The sequence below is a fragment of the Ambystoma mexicanum genome, chromosome 13, assembly GCF_040938575.1.
Source record: "Ambystoma mexicanum isolate Mex_15411 chromosome 13, UKY_AmexF1_1, whole genome shotgun sequence".
Classification (NCBI taxonomy): Eukaryota; Metazoa; Chordata; class Amphibia; order Caudata; family Ambystomatidae; genus Ambystoma; species Ambystoma mexicanum.
Genome location: NC_090938.1, coordinates 726,175,562 through 726,192,168, shown reverse-complemented (window position 1 = coordinate 726,192,168; position 16,607 = coordinate 726,175,562). Strand labels below are relative to the sequence as shown.

At 45.4% G+C, this 16,607-nt stretch overlaps 1 protein-coding gene across 1 annotated transcript in view; it reads right to left on the bottom strand.

The window, feature by feature from the left end:
• The window catches only part of LOC138521816 (complement C4-B-like), a 528,615-nt gene that overhangs the window by 309,442 nt on the left and 202,566 nt on the right, over nt 1-16,607 (bottom strand). Inside the window, exon 11 of the mRNA XM_069634932.1 lies at nt 11,758-11,928. Within this exon, the coding sequence (XP_069491033.1) occupies nt 11,758-11,928 (171 nt within the window). The remainder of the gene's footprint in view (nt 1-11,757; nt 11,929-16,607) is intronic.

The following is a 16,607-nucleotide window of genomic DNA, read 5'->3' as shown; positions in this document are numbered from 1 at the left end:
CCCTCTCCCCCCAAAAGCGCTGCACGTCTTGTGACGTGGCTTCGTTTCAGCCCATGCAGCATCTTGAGATACTCATGGGGACCCAGTCAAAAGTCCATCACCCGTTATCGGGGTGGCTGTGCCATCTCAAATCACATCTCGCGCACAGATGCCTTCGGGCATGGCGCGCTATATAAGCATCAAAATAAATAAATAAATGCGGCTTCACAAACTCCTGCCAACAGAATTCAGTCCCTGGAATCCCGGAACGATGTTCATGGCTTCCACCTCCCATACGCTCAGCGCATAATGGACTGGGATGCCGCACTATGTCACTGTGCTTCGATGCCTCCTTTGACAGCAAACCGTTCCGCGTCCATGCCTTTATTCGCGGTTACAGGATTAGGCAAAGAAATAAAACATACAAACATCTAAGAAATACAATGTAATAAATAATTGCAAAAATAACCAATCCAGGGTCTAAAATACGTGTACAGATTAAGAATTTAGAACAATGTTTAAAAGCAGAGAGTGAAATTAAAGACAGATACAATTGATATGCTTCTTCCTTAAAATCTACGCTCTTATTAAACATTTAGCAACAGGTGTACAACATCAGCTTTCTCTGAGCTTTTGCATAATGCCATTGCCAAGAAACACTGTGTGCCTTATACTCAGGAAAGCAGGGCTTCCGGGAGAGTTCTCTCAATCTTTGGTATAATGGACAAAGCCAGAGAAAATTGACTTATTTAAGAAGTAGGGGCATTGATCTGTTCTGGATTGGATCCAGAATCACGTTCTAGTTGCCAGTTGTAAAATGCCAGTCCTCGGTTTGGCAACTAATGAGCAGGCCAGCTGAGGCCTATTATAGTCCAGGTGATGCTCATGCCCGAAGGATGTTCTAAATGCCAGATACTTTACAGTTAAAGATGGTTTACCCGAACCAGTCAGTTTGCGCTCAGCTTCTTTCATTAAGGGTTTAGTACCTCCAGAGCCAATACACATCCAGTCTGTAGCAAAGCTCTGAGAGGCCTAGGCATTGTAGTGTTCTGACACCCTCTTGTGATAACTGGTTTGCGAGAGTCTCCCTATATTTCTCAGAGTTGTATTACTCCAGACATTTATCCAGTACAAGTCTGGATTCAGTGACATTACCCAATCAATACTAATCGCATGTGTTTCCATGTGCATAAGAGTGTCTGGGCTTGAGGCTGACACTGAAGAATGTATTTTCTGAGGCTGATAACATAGGAATGGGTTTATATGCCCAATGGTCAGAGCCATGCATAGAGGCTTGACGAGACTATGCAAACAATCATGTATATTGCATTATGAAAATCAACGGCATGTATTTGTTTTAATGGCTAGTCATGGAAGAAATGTAATCTGGTGGTTAAATTGCCAGAGTACAGTGGTTAAGCTTAGATGTGAACTCACAGTTACGTTGGGATGTGGACCAGTGGCTAAACCGGGATCTGAACTCAGGGTTAGGTTGAGATGTGGACTAGTGGCAAAGCTGATATATGAATTTGAGATTAGGTGGAGAGGGGACCAGTGGCTAAACTGGGATGTGAATTTGAGATTATGTGGAGAGGGGACTAGTGGCTAAACTGGGATGTGAATTTGAGATTATGTGGAGAGGGGACCAGTGGCTAAACTGGGATGTGAATTTGAGATTAGGTGGAGAGGGGACCAGTGGATAAACTGGGATGTGAATTTGAGATTATGTGGAGAGGGGACTAGTGGCTAAACTGGGATGTGAATTTGAGATTATGTGGAGAGGGGACCAGTGGCTAAACTGGGATGTGAATTTGAGATTAGGTGGAGAGGGGACCAGTGGATAAACTGGGATGTGAGTTTGAGATTAGGTGGAGGGGAGCAGTGGCTAAACTGGGATGTGAATTTGAGATTATGTGGAGAGGGGACCAGTGGCTAAACTGGGATGTGAATTTGAGATTAGGTGGAGAGGGGACCAGTGGATAAACTGGGATGTGAATTTGAGATTATGTGGAGAGGGGACTAGTGGCTAAACTGGGATGTGAATTTGAGATTATGTGGAGAGGGGACCAGTGGCTAAACTGGAATGTGAATTTGAGATTAGGTGGAGAGGGGACCAGTGGATAAACTGGGATGTGAGTTTGAGATTAGGTGGAGGGGAGCAGTGGCTAAACCGGGATGTGAATTTGAGATTAGGTGGAGAGGGGACCAGTGGCTAAACTGGTATGTGAATTTGAGATTAGGTGGAGAAGGGACCAGTGGCTAAACTGGGATGAGAATTTGAGATTAGGTGGAGAGGGGACCAGTGGCTAAACTGGGGTGTGAATTATGAGATTAGGTGGAGATGGGGACCAGTGGCTAAACTGGGATGTGAATTTGAGATTAGGTGGAGAGGGGACCAGTGGATAAACTGGGATGTGAATTTGAGATTAGGTGGAGGGGAGTAATGGCTAAACCGGGATGTGAATTTGAGATTAGGTGGAGAGGGGACCAGTGGCTAAACTGGTGTGTGAATTTGAGATTAGGTGGAGAAGGGACCAGTGGCTAAACTGGGATGAGAATTTGAGATTAGGTGGAGAGGGGACCAGTGACTAAACTGGGGTGTGAATTATGAGATTAGGTGGAGATGGGGACCCGTGGCTTAACTGGGATGTGAACCTGAGATTAGGTGGAGATGGGGACCAGTGGCTAAACTGATATGTGAATTTGAGATTAGGTGGAGTGGGGACCAGGGACTAAACTGGGATGTGAATTTGAGATTAGGTGGAGAGGGGAACAGTGGATAAACTGGGATGTGAACTTGACATTAGGTGGAGAGGGGAACAGTGGCTAAACTGGGATGTGAATTTGAGATTAGGTGGAGATGGGGACCAGTGGCTAAACTGGGATGTGAATTTGAGATTAGGTGGAGAGTGGATCAGTGGCTAAACTGGGATGTGAATTGGAGAGTGGATCAGTGGCTAAACTGGGATGTGAATTTGAGATTAGGTGGAGAGTGGATGCGTGGCTAAACTGTGATGTGAATTTGAGATTAGGTGGAGAGGGGACCAGCGGCTAAACTGGGATGTGCATTTGAGATTGGGTGTAGAGGGGACTAGTGGCTAAACTGGGATGTGAATTTGAGATTATGTGGAGATGGGGACCAGTGGTTAAACCGCGATGTGAACTCGGGGTTATGTTGAGATGTGGACCAGTGGAAAAGCTGATATGTGAACTCAAGGTCATGTTGAGATGTGAACCAGTGGCTAAACTGAGATCTGAACTAGAGATTAAGTGGAGATGTGGAGCAGAAGCCAAGCATCAATGTTGTCAGGCATAAGATGCCCCCACAACTGTTTCCTTCTTTAACCAAACAAATGGGGACCCCTTCCCCATATCCACCCTGCTCGCGTTGCTACAATACTGAAGAAGGCAGAGTGCACCAGGCAAAAAAAATCAACCCTTGAGCATGGATGAGAGTCAACTGGATATTCAAAGATGAGCCAACGAGTAACCCTCTGGTAAGGAAATGGCAAGTAACCATGGAAACAAGAAAGGTTACGACAAACCTCCATCCTGTCCCTGGCTCCTTAAATACTCCACCAAGCCATGTGACTGGAAGAGGGCATTTCAGTAATGCCCAGCTTGAATCAGAAGAACTAAATGCCAATGGCTGCCAAAAGGAAGGAAAAGAATAAATGATGGCTCTCAAAGAAGGGTCTCCAGGCCTAAGGTGCTTTCCAAGCCTAGCATCCCTTGAGACATCCAAAGGCAATAAACACAAATGGCAGAACAATGCCAAAGCCATACACCCAAAGGAGGCCATGCCACCTGAGAACACCAAGCTGGCGCCAACACCACAGGACGCCAAACTTGCCCCGATGACCTAGAATGCCAAAATGTCTCAATGCCCAAGGCTGCGATGTTGATGCCGGACTATCACACTGCCATGATGAACCCAGTTCCCTGGTCTGCCAGGATGTTCCTGGCGATGTCTGGTGCAATGCTGGATAGGGCACATGACAGCTGTGGTCTAGTGGCTGAGCAGAGCTGTGGACTGGAGGCTAAGTTGATACTTGCTCTAATGATTCGAGTGAGATGTGGTCTGTTCTATAAATTAGGATCTAGTGGTGAAATGGAAATGTGATTACCTTAAGATGTTCACTAGTGGCGGAGCTGAGATATGGTCTAGTGGCCATGCTGCAATATGATCTAGTGCTTTCATTGAGATATGGTCTAGTGGCCATGCTGCAATATGATCTAGTGCTTTCATTGAGATATGGTCTAGTGGCCATGCTGCAATATGATCTAGTGCTTTCATTGAGATATGGTCTAGTGGCCATGCTGCAATATGATCTAGTGCTTTCATTGAGATATGGTCTAGTGGCCATGCTGCAATATGATCTAGTGCTTTCATTGAGACATGGTCTAGTGGCCATGCTGCAATATGATCTAGTGCTTTCATTGAGACATGGTCTAGTGGCCATGCTGCAATATGATCTAGTGCTTTCATTGAGATATGGTCTAGTGGCCATGCTGCAATATGATCTAGTGCTTTCATTGAGATATGGTCTAGTGGCCATGCTGCAATATGATCTAGTGCTTTCATTGAGATATGGTCTAGTGGCCATGCTGCAATATGATCTAGTGCTTTCATTGAGATATGGTCTAGTGGCCATGCTGCAATATGATCTAGTGCTTTCATTGAGACATGGTCTAGTGGCCATGCTGCAATATGATCTAGTGCTTTCATTGAGACATGGTCTAGTGGCCATGCTGCAATATGATCTAGTGCTTTCATTGAGACATGGTCTAGTGGCCATGCTGCAATATGATCTAGTGCTTTCATTGAGACATGGTCTAGTGGCCATGCTGCAATATGATCTAGTGCTTTCATTGAGACATGGTCTAGTGGCCATGCTGCAATATGATCTAGTGCTTTCATTGAGATATGGTCTAGTGGCCATGCTGCAATATGATCTAGTGCTTTCATTGAGATATGGTCTAGTGGCCATGCTGCAATATGATCTAGTGCTTTCATTGAGATATGGTCTAGTGGCCATGCTGCAATATGATCTAGTGCTTTCATTGAGATATGGTCTAGTGGCCATGCTGCAATATGATCTAGTGCTTTCATTGAGATATGGTCTAGTGGCCATGCTGCAATATGATCTAGTGCTTTCATTGAGATATGGTCTAGTGGCCATGCTGCAATATGATCTAGTGCTTTCATTGAGATATGGTCTAGTGGCCATGCTGCAATATGATCTAGTGCTTTCATTGAGATATGGTCTAGTGGCCATGCTGCAATATGATCTAGTGCTTTCATTGAGACATGGTCTAGTGGCCATGCTGCAATATGATCTAGTGCTTTCATTGAGACATGGTCTAGTGGCCATGCTGCAATATGATCTAGTGCTTTCATTGAGATATGGTCTAGTGGCCATGCTGCAATATGATCTAGTGCTTTCATTGAGATATGGTCTAGTGGCCATGCTGCAATATGATCTAGTGCTTTCATTGAGATATGGTCTAGTGGCCATGCTGCAATATGATCTAGTGCTTTCATTGAGATGTGGTCTAGTGGCCATGCTGCAATATGATCTAGTGCTTTCATTGAGATATGGTCTAGTGGCCATGCTGCAATATGATCTAGTGCTTTCATTGAGATATGGTCTAGTGGCCATGCTGCAATATGATCTAGTGCTTTCATTGAGATATGGTCTAGTGGCCATGCTGCAATATGATCTAGTGCTTTCATTGAGATTTGGTCTAGTGGCCATGCTGCAATATGATCTAGTGCTTTCATTGAGACATGGTCTAGTGGCCATGCTGCAATATGATCTAGTGCTTTCATTGAGACATGGTCTAGTGGCCATGCTGCAATATGATCTAGTGCTTTCATTGAGGTATGGTCTAGTGGCCATGCTGCAATATGATCTAGTGCTTTCATTGAGGTATGGTCTAGTGGCCATGCTGCAATATGATCTAGTGCTTTCATTGAGATATGGTCTAGTGGCCATGCTGCAATATGATCTAGTGCTTTCATTGAGATATGGTCTAGTGGCCATGCTGCAATATGATCTAGTGCTTTCATTGAGATATGGTCTAGTGGCCATGCTGCAATATGATCTAGTGCTTTCATTGAGATATGGTCTAGTGGCCATGCTGCAATATGATCTAGTGCTTTCATTGAGATATGGTCTAGTGGCCATGCTGCAATATGATCTAGTGCTTTCATTGAGATATGGTCTAGTGGCCATGCTGCAATATGATCTAGTGCTTTCATTGAGATATGGTCTAGTGGCCATGCTGCAATATGATCTAGTGCTTTCATTGAGATATGGTCTAGTGGCCATGCTGCAATATGATCTAGTGCTTTCATTGAGACATGGTCTAGTGGCCATGCTGCAATATGATCTAGTGCTTTCATTGAGACATGGTCTAGTGGCCATGCTGCAATATGATCTAGTGCTTTCATTGAGACATGGTCTAGTGGCCATGCTGCAATATGATCTAGTGCTTTCATTGAGACATGGTCTAGTGGCCATGCTGCAATATGATCTAGTGCTTTCATTGAGACATGGTCTAGTGGCCATGCTGCAATATGATCTAGTGCTTTCATTGAGATATGGTCTAGTGGCCATGCTGCAATATGATCTAGTGCTTTCATTGAGATATGGTCTAGTGGCCATGCTGCAATATGATCTAGTGCTTTCATTGAGACATGGTCTAGTGGCCATGCTGCAATATGATCTAGTGCTTTCATTGAGACATGGTCTAGTGGCCATGCTGCAATATGATCTAGTGCTTTCATTGAGACATGGTCTAGTGGCCATGCTGCAATATGATCTAGTGCTTTCATTGAGATATGGTCTAGTGGCCATGCTGCAATATGATCTAGTGCTTTCATTGAGATATGGTCTAGTGGCCATGCTGCAATATGATCTAGTGCTTTCATTGAGATATGGTCTAGTGGCCATGCTGCAATATGATCTAGTGCTTTCATTGAGATATGGTCTAGTGGCCATGCTGCAATATGATCTAGTGCTTTCATTGAGATATGGTCTAGTGGCCATGCTGCAATATGATCTAGTGCTTTCATTGAGATATGGTCTAGTGGCCATGCTGCAATATGATCTAGTACTTTCATTGAGATGTGGTGAAGTGGTGGCTAAATTGAGATTCTTTCTAATGGTTAGATTGGGATGTTGACTAGTGGCTATGTTGAAATGTGACCTAGTTGCTTTCTTGTGATGTGGACTTGAGACTGAGCTGAGATGTGATCCAGTCGTTCACTTCAGACCTGGGCTAGTAGCTGCATTGATATGTAGCAGGAGGTTAAGTTGCGATGTGTTGCGTTTTATTATTCAAGCCCTAGATCTTCAAAAAAATGTTTTACATACTCAGTTTTTGTGTCCATTATGTTGGTCCTCACCCTATAGTTTTACAAGCTTGTAATAATAGTTCAATATTCTTCATTTCACATTTCGTGACCAGATCATTTATTTGTTCCTCTTCTTGACATATTCTATCAAGATACATCTCACTGTTATATTATCTTATACAATAAGCATTTTCCAGCTTAATCAGTTCCTCGATCTTTGATATCCAGCATTTGATTGGATGCTTTAATTTAAATCCAAGACTTCAATATGTTAATACTTGAAAAAAGTAAGGTAAAAGAAATGATATACATCTCCCCTGCGGAGTAGCCTCTTGATTAGTCAGGAGTGGTACGGAATGGAAGCAAACCCTACCAATCCCATTGGAAATATGGAAATACCATTGGAAGATGTGTTGGGTCAAGAATTTTCATTCACCACGTATTGGCTTTTGAGGTTACTCATCCTCGGTGAGGCGGGACGGCCCAAACATGGTTCCCAAGCTTGGTTTTCCAAAGTACTCAACCTGCACCCATTGATTAGGCCCAATCAGGCCAACAGGGCCTGAAGTTGCTTGCATCGCCATCCAAAGGGGGAGCTGTCCTATTGTTTGGGCTTAACTGCTACTTTGGGAGGTGCTTTAAAACCTGATTTGCATATTGTCAGATGCCATTCTATAGTGAAATAGACATGATGAAAAACGTTGGAATGGAATGTTGGCAGAGAAGCTGTTGCAGTTAAAAAGCATTTGTGAACTATTTCCATCAATCACATTCTCAGTACATTTGGGGCAGGAAGCAAGCTTGATTGATTCTATATTCAAAAAAAGAATGGGTGCTCTAAAATGTCTTTTATCTCCATTAAATAAGCGCATCAATTGGTGGACGCAGCAGAGACTGTGTCGAATTCTATACTCGGCTCCTTACTTCTGTCCTTACCAATTTGCCCACTTTGCTGAAAGAGGTCTCAGTTACCTCTATGGCAGAGGGCATGCACTACATCCTGTCCTTAACTTTCCATTTGTTTTAAATTAATAATATTCAAATTCATAAACTAGCCAAGCCTTTGGTGCAGATCCATCAAGAACAGTAAAGAAACTCTGATCGGCTTAAAGAGAAAAGTCCTAGAAAAACTTGAATATGCTGCGGCGGTGCATCACAGGGCAGTGAGTGTAACCTCCCCGCCTTTGATGGTGCACTCTGATTGAAGTTGACATCAGTAATAGTCATTGGTCTTATTGACAATTTCCAATTAATTCCCATTGGACAAACCTCACTTATAACGATTAGGGAAACACCTCAGCAGGAAGAATTATGTCTTAACAACTCCCTCATGCCCCTAATAAAATGTAGAAGTTAATCCACCCAGAGACGGGCACCAATCTGATTGGGTCCATGTGATACGGAGGAATCACCAAAGAATACCACATAACGAGACTTTAGCAATAAAACTCTCCAGTGCCATGAATCCTCCTCGGTCGAATATATGCATTATCATCTATCAAGTGTTATATTCCGCTTGTCCGGAACCAACGTGCAGTGGCCACCACATCTCTGTGTCAAACTATTGGCCTATTCCATATCTGAAATCACTCAAAAACATTTAACAGAGGAAAAAACCCAGCCATGTTCTTCAAACTGTGGCTTGGTTCTCCAAGCTCCATCTCCAACCTGTTAGAGGGCAAATGTTGGTGGCCTTTGTTAGGCTTAAGAATATTAAGATTAAAAAGTGGAATACAAATTATCAAAGATAACAGAAGCACATGATTGATGTTAAGACCAAGGATCCATTACAAAATATGCGGTCTTGCAAACTCAGCATATACTAAAGGACTAAGGATCCACCAATAGAGACTAAAAGGAGTTGTACCACAATCAGAAGTCTAACCAGACATGGCAGCTAATATCCAGGATCACTATGAGGATTATGGGCAAAGAGGATAATGTACTCATTAAATCCTGATCTTTTGTTAACTAATTTCAATACATTCAAAAATGATTTGTTGGCGCAGTGCTTTTTTCAAGATCTCTACTTTACTGGTATATACTGGGCAGATGCAGTATTCATTGAAGCACCGAAAGCAACACCAAAATTTCAAAAGCATTTAAAATGTTTGTGAGGAGCACTTTGGAGGGTTAAACGCATCTGTAATTTACAGTCCCAAATTCTGACTGCTGTGTTCTGGAGTGGTTGCAAACTCGACGATAGGTACTCTGGGAGACATAGGAAGATACTATTTTCATAGCACTAGAGTCATGCTGAGTTCGTTGGCGCTGCTTTGAATTTGGCCAGACTAAAACTGTGCTGATTTGGCGTCCGCTCCTTTTGGATCTAGCCACACTGGAATTGCGCTGATTTTGAGCTGGGCCACACTGGTGCTTTACTGGTTTGGAAACCACTGTTTTTGAATTTACTCACACTAGAATTGTACTGATTTATTTGTTTAGAATTTGTTTAGACACGTACCTCTACAACCCATACACCAGGACCAAAGCAAACACAGGACAATACAGAATGAAGAACCAAGAGTAAAACTACTCAACACCCAGACATCCCACGAAAACAAATAAACCGCAGTGGTCGAAGTGGGCGGGAGCTGTGCTCCTATACTTATTTTAATTAAGTTTTACCATTCCTAGACTTTTAATTAAAAAAGAAACAGTTCCACAACGGTTTCTTTATAAAATAAAAGTGTAGGAAGAAGTTGAAACTTGCACTTTCAGTGCACTGCACAAGACGTTTCCTTAAAGAGCAGGCACATGTTTTTGGGGGGTTTTATTGTGCATGGGAGGGGGCGTAGCGATGGGGTCTGTGGGGAGCGGTGCAGGCCAGTAGGGAACATAGTTCCTCCACTTCTTTTCATACACTTTGACCACTGATAAACAGCCCCTTCTCTTTTCCACAACCTCACACCTCCCATGTACTACACACACCCAGAGGACTAGTGAAACAACCCACCAAAACTTGCAAACCTCACACTCCTCTCTAATCATGCTACAAACCTAATACCTGCAGGCAACAAACAACTCAAACACTGGATGCCACCCGAAGGGACACAACAAGCCCAGTCCACATAACTAAGTACACCCAGAAAGCTCACATGCACAGACGCCAGTTCATCCTGGTTGTGCACGCATCAACAGATGAGCACAAACTCTATCCTATCCCTCACCACCTCACTAGCCAACCCTACCCACTTTTCTTGCAGAGCTACGTGAGCGCCTGGACACTACGAAAATGCCAGCAGCGCACAGTATGAATCAACATAACATAGAGCAGGCATGACATCATTAATGCTAGAAATAGCATTCCATATCTATTCTTGCCGGAATCATTGGATCGTACTACAGTCCAACGGAGGACAGCGGAGTGCTCTTTTCTTTAGTTCACGCCCCCTCCAGGTACCATTCTTTATAAGACCCATTTAAATTCGAGCCAATCCCAAAGATCCAGTCTTTAACAATGGCTTCCGAAGTAAGGGCGACCAAGAGATAATATATGGGATATGTTGACTAAAAAGAGAACGTTCAACTGCATCTGGCCAACAATGTTATAAGGAAGGGGGCGTGAACGAAAGAAGGGGGCACTCGGCCATATTCCATGGGACTGTAATAGCGTGCGACGATTCCGGCAAGAATTTGTGGATAGAGCAGATATGGTAGGATCTTGAGATTTGCTTAAATTTCAACTGATCAAATTCTTTTTTACCAAATTCTTCTACAGATCATTTTACCCGCATTCCCCCCCTTTCTACATGCCTCAATCCAGCCCACCATCTACCCCTTTATGGTAATAAAAAAAGGGAAAAAGGAGTAAAGAAATGATGTTCCGCTTACATTGCACTTAAAGACTTACATGGGATAGTTCGCTGTCTGTTAATCAATCCGACACCCAACTCCAGGGATAGTTCCCGAAATCCCTTCTATATCTGCCTCACTGCCGCGCTGGGCCCGGGATTAGTATATCAGCTGCTCGCCTTTTGTTATCCATTACTAATTACGTTGTTGACGTTTTTAACGTACTATAGTTCTATGTATGAATGGGATTTCACAGAATGCTGTACATAGGGTGCACACCCACAGGGTTACAAATAAGGGTGCAAAGGACCTGGGGAGGGGGAGCTCAAGAGAGGGAGAATTAGGGATGAGCCTGCTATAGATTTAAAACATGAATCTAAAGAGTTTGAATGGCTGATATCCCCACTGCCCATAAGACTGAACCCTTCTCCTGACCTCTTGCCCACTTGAGGTCATAACCAGTTTCATAGGAGCTTGGGTATTTTCCCCATTTGGACTTCACCTGGTCTGTTCTTACCCAGTTGCTGGCCCAAGACCTTTCTATTCTAAGACAGCTGGACCCACCCTCATTTACCAGACCTCATTTCACAAGGATATAAAAACCAACATCATGCACTGACCAATATCTCCATGGTTCTTGCCGAAGGGGGCGTGTTGGTGAAGGTCATAAACACACCATTGTCATCGGACCTCTCGGCTTTCGGAGAAGATGCCGGGCCCCCGTTTATTTTCACGGAAATCTTTACGGGGATCTTGGCAGCCAGGGAGCCATCTGTGTAGGATACGGTTGCCTGTAAGAAGGCACAAGTAGGGTAACAATTAGGAGCAAAACATGGATGGATACCACTCGCAGCATTCTCACAGACAGATATCCACAATATAGAACAGCAGGGACTCTTCCACTGAATTTGGTCACAAACATAACAGGTGTATTTGTGCTAGGTGCTAGGTTTAAGGCAGCAGACAGGGTAGGTCTGATAAGTGCAGGAAAAAAAAGGGGGGGCTCTATGGATACAGATACAGATACAGACTGCAGTGCAAGGGGGGGCAAGGAGGCAGTGCGGGAGGGTGGCCGGGTGAGCAGGTACCTGGGCCCGGAGGACAGAGGGTGGCCAGGTGCACGGTGCCAAGAGAGAACAGATCGGCAGGGGAGAGGGGGAGTGAAGGCAGAACAAAAGAGGAAGGTCTTGAGGTGCTTCCGGAACCAGGGATGGTTCTCCTTAAGTTTAAGAGTGGCAGGGAGGCTGTTCCAGAGGGAGGCCCCAGTCGACGACAGGGATCTACCCCCCGCTCTTTTCTTTGAAAAACGACTGACCCTGAGGGAGTTAGAGGTAGAGGAGTGAAGAGCTCGAGAGGGGAGGTATTTGCGGAGGGATAGCGGAAGGTATTTTGGACCCAGGCGACCTGTGCATTTAGAGAAATCAGACATCCAATACATGCACGCCCGATTACTTGAGGATCTGACATCTTGAGTCATCTTCTTAACCACATGATGTTGTGTCATGTTTCTGTGTCTCACAGAGCATGACTTGTCCATCTGGATGGCCCCCTTTTGCAGGATCTTCTAAGGTAAGCGTGAATGTTAGAGTTACTGGGGAAAGAGAGAAGAGCGGCAAAATGAGAACTCTGAATCTGTTGATGCATGCTGACAGGAAGGCAGTGGTTTCTGCCTGCTGGTGATCGGAGCTCTTAGGTGAGCTGGGTTACAGCGTGTGGGGCATGTGGGGCGTGTCCAGAGGGAAGCCCACCGGGCTGTCATCCTGATCACTTGCTCACTAATGACCCCCCTACGCGACCACCAATGGGACAGTTGGGACATACATTGCAGGGTGGTTTGCAGGGGGTTGGTGGCTGAGGTGCACAGTTTCAGGGCGTTAGTATTCAAGAAGTGGGTGCAGGGTTGGCACGCAGTTGGGAGAGAGAGAGAGAGAGAGAGAGAGACCACCTGTCCTGGTTCCCATTGGGTCGGTGTGCTACTCCTGGCACAGGTCCTGTTGATCAGCTATCTCAGTTGTGATACTATATATTGGGGCCTGGTGACTTCCTTGCTGTTGCTGGCCCTACCGTCTTGGGAGGATAGCTCAGGGGCAACGTGCTTGCCTTGGAAGCAAGACGGCACGTTGCACCACAGGTTCGATGCCCGGGTCCACGCTTAGAAACCTCTTGGTATTAAGTGCGTTATAAATAAACAATTACAAAAAATTACAATTACTGTAGAGTCTGTCCCAGTTTATCGTGGAGTTCGCATTAGAAGTGTTTGTCTTCCTGCTTCTTCATGAATCATTATATCTTCATGAATTTACCATACGGGGGGGTTCTCCAAAGTCACCTAGGCCAAGGGTTTCAAACGTTAGTGGCCATAACTGCAAAGGAGACCCCCACCTTGGCGTTTCTGACTGTACTGCGGCACTGTAACAAAGTCTGACTCGATGGATTGGAGCGTCTTGCACATGCGTACTGGACTTCTTCTGGGGGACTTATGGGACGTGGAAGGCTCAGTGGGTGATGCAGAGGGCTTTGGATTGGTTCTGAGTTTGCCAGGAAGTCATTGAAGGGTCCAGGGTGCCATGATAATGTGTTTCCATCTTCTTAGTTTGGGCTTGCCGGTCCCAGTGGGTGTGGTCAGGAATCTGGGTGTATAAATATCCTCAACGTTGGCTATGGAGACCCAGATTGTGGACCAGGGTTCCTCAAATTGAAGCAGCTCAAGAAAGTCCTTCCTTTCTTTCCCAAGGATTTTTATGCTCAGGTGGTTGCAGCGTGCCTTAATGGCAGCATTGATTATTGAAACGCTATCTTCTTTGCCCAGCCTGCTTACCTAATTCATCACTTCCAGGTTTTACCAAATACAGCAGGTCGCCTGGTCAGGGGTATTTCCTACGGCCACCCTGTCACAGCACCTCGCCAATCTATGCACTGGTTACCTATTTCAGCACAAGTTAAGTTTAAAACTCTGTGCATTATCCATCGAGCCCTAGTTCCGGGACTTTTTTTTTATTGTCCCTACGGGTCGGCCATGTGTTTGTAAGCATAAATCGGTAGATCGTAGGAAACTTTCCTATGGACCTTACCCGACTTTTCGCCCATTATCGCACTCGAAATCAGCCTCCATTTTGTGATAATCCTATCATTTTGCCCCATCGACCTGGCTCACCTGCCTTTGCGGCACTAAATCAAATCCCCCGCCCCTGAGCCTGACATCAGCAGACGCGTACTGCCCATTTCAAGCACGTCTCGTGTCAACAATCGCTGCGCCTCAGCTATTGACGTGTTGCCATGGAAATGGCAGGACGCCTCTTTCCCCAATAAGTATAAACAGACCGTTTCACAACACACAGCAGCAGATTTTCGATTCCATTCCTCTCTCTGTGTTACTTTGAGTATTCTGTGACTCGTTTCTGTGCTCTGGTCAGCTACCTTCGCCGCTTGTAGCCCGTGTGAACACCTGTACCATCTCTGTAAATTATTTTACTATCTTTACCGCACAATGGCCACAATAATGCCGTATATGTACGAGCCCGAGTACACCGAGGAGGAACTACTGGAAAGGCAAGCACGCGAAAACGATGGGGATTCGGACGGCAGTTGGGAGGACCAGTCAACGGATGAAGAGCCTGGACCATGTCGCATGGACGGCGTCTCCACCTGGTGCACGTGCAATCGGTGCGAGCTAATGCCAACTGAGGAGGAGAACTGCTGCTGCCGTGAAAATTCCGGGTGCTTGGCCTACATTTCGGAAAAGCGAGCAAAGTCTGCAGGAAGGCGAGCAAAGTCCGCAATGCATCACCGAGCTGCCAGAGTTCAGGGAAGCCTGCCTCTCACGGGCCGTGTTGAGGATGATGATGGTGCTTATGCACGAACTTCGTGGCACTGTTCGTCCGCGTAATCCGAGTAACGAGTAAGTATACTCTGTTTGTGATGTCAGTGATGCCACTACTATTTCATGGTCGTCTCCCACATATAAAATTACATTTACATATCATTCGAACGCATGTAAATTGGTTCCATATAGTGCATTTTCTAGATATAATTTTTTTCTAAGAAAAATGACATGTGTTACCTGAATCGACATTGATAAGAAAGTTTTGTCAGTTTAATACAGTTTGCATCTTTTTTTTTCACAGGTGGTACAGGCTGGTGGCCTATCGTTGCTTCACTTGGTGGCTTCACGGGAGGCTCGGACACCGCGTTCGGAGAGTAATACCTGCCTGTGCGGTACTTGCCATTAGACAACATTTCCCCAGTGACAGTGGACAATACCGCGGATTTTCCCTCGATGTGCTGCAACCTCAACTTTACAATGTGTAATGTTTATTATTTATGTTTAATTAAAATCTAAAATAAAGCCCAACATATATTTTAACAATGGTTGTTTTGATTTTTTAAATGAATCTAGTGTGTCTCCGTTGAATAGCCTTCCAGTGCCTTGTCTTGTCACACCACATGTCTCCGGCCAGCATCCTCCCTCACGCTGGCCGCACACCTTCAATCCACATAACCGTTGAACCCATATATGCAGCAGTCATACATATATTATTTTGTGGGTTGGCATCAAGCGTTGGCAATAAAAAGCCGTTGGATTTTATTGATACAAAACATGGTTATAGGTAAATAATAAATATGGTTGATCATAATAAATCCTCTTTTTGGGCACCGGGTACAGAGATGACCCCCATATATTCTCCTGGGAGGGTGAGGTATTTATAAACTCACCCCCCTGCCTTCAATGTAGTAGATCCTGCAGCCATCCTCTTACATTCAGTTAGATGGCCTCTCCTTGGTGAGGCCCTGCGGCAAACGGGTCTTGTCTGCACGACCACCGCCCCAATCCACCCCCCCGCCCTATCAAAGGCAGTTCGCACCAGGGTACTTGTGCTGGCAAGTGGAGCTGTCAGGGAGCGATAAAGGCCAAGAGGTGCCAAAGACCATGTACACTTCAAAGTGGTCTATAGAGCATGGGTTGTTGTTCCCATGTCTACCTCCAGACCCCGTGTCTCCTGCCAAGCATCCCCCCTCACGCTGGACGCCCCCCTGCAATCCACATATGTGTGTCTCCATTCACGAGTCTTCCTGTGTCTTGTCTGCACGACCACCGCCTCGATCCACCCCCCCGCCCTATCAAAGGCAGTTCGCACCAGGGTACTTGTGCTGCTGGCAAGTGGAGCTGTCAGGGAGCGATAAAGGCCAAGAGGTGCCAAAGACCATGTACACTTCAAAGTGGTCTATAGAGCATGGGTTGTTGTTCCCATGTCTACCTCCAGACCCCGTGTCTCCTGCCAAGCATCCCCCCTCACGCTGGACGCCCCCCTGCAATCCACATAAGTGTGTCTCCATTCACGAGTCTTCCTGTGTCTTGTCTGCACGACCACCGCCCCGATCCACCCCCCCCCCGCCCTATCAAAGGCAGTTCGCACCAGGGTACTTGTGCTGCTGGCAAGTGGAGCTGTCAGGGAGCGATAAAGGCCAAGAG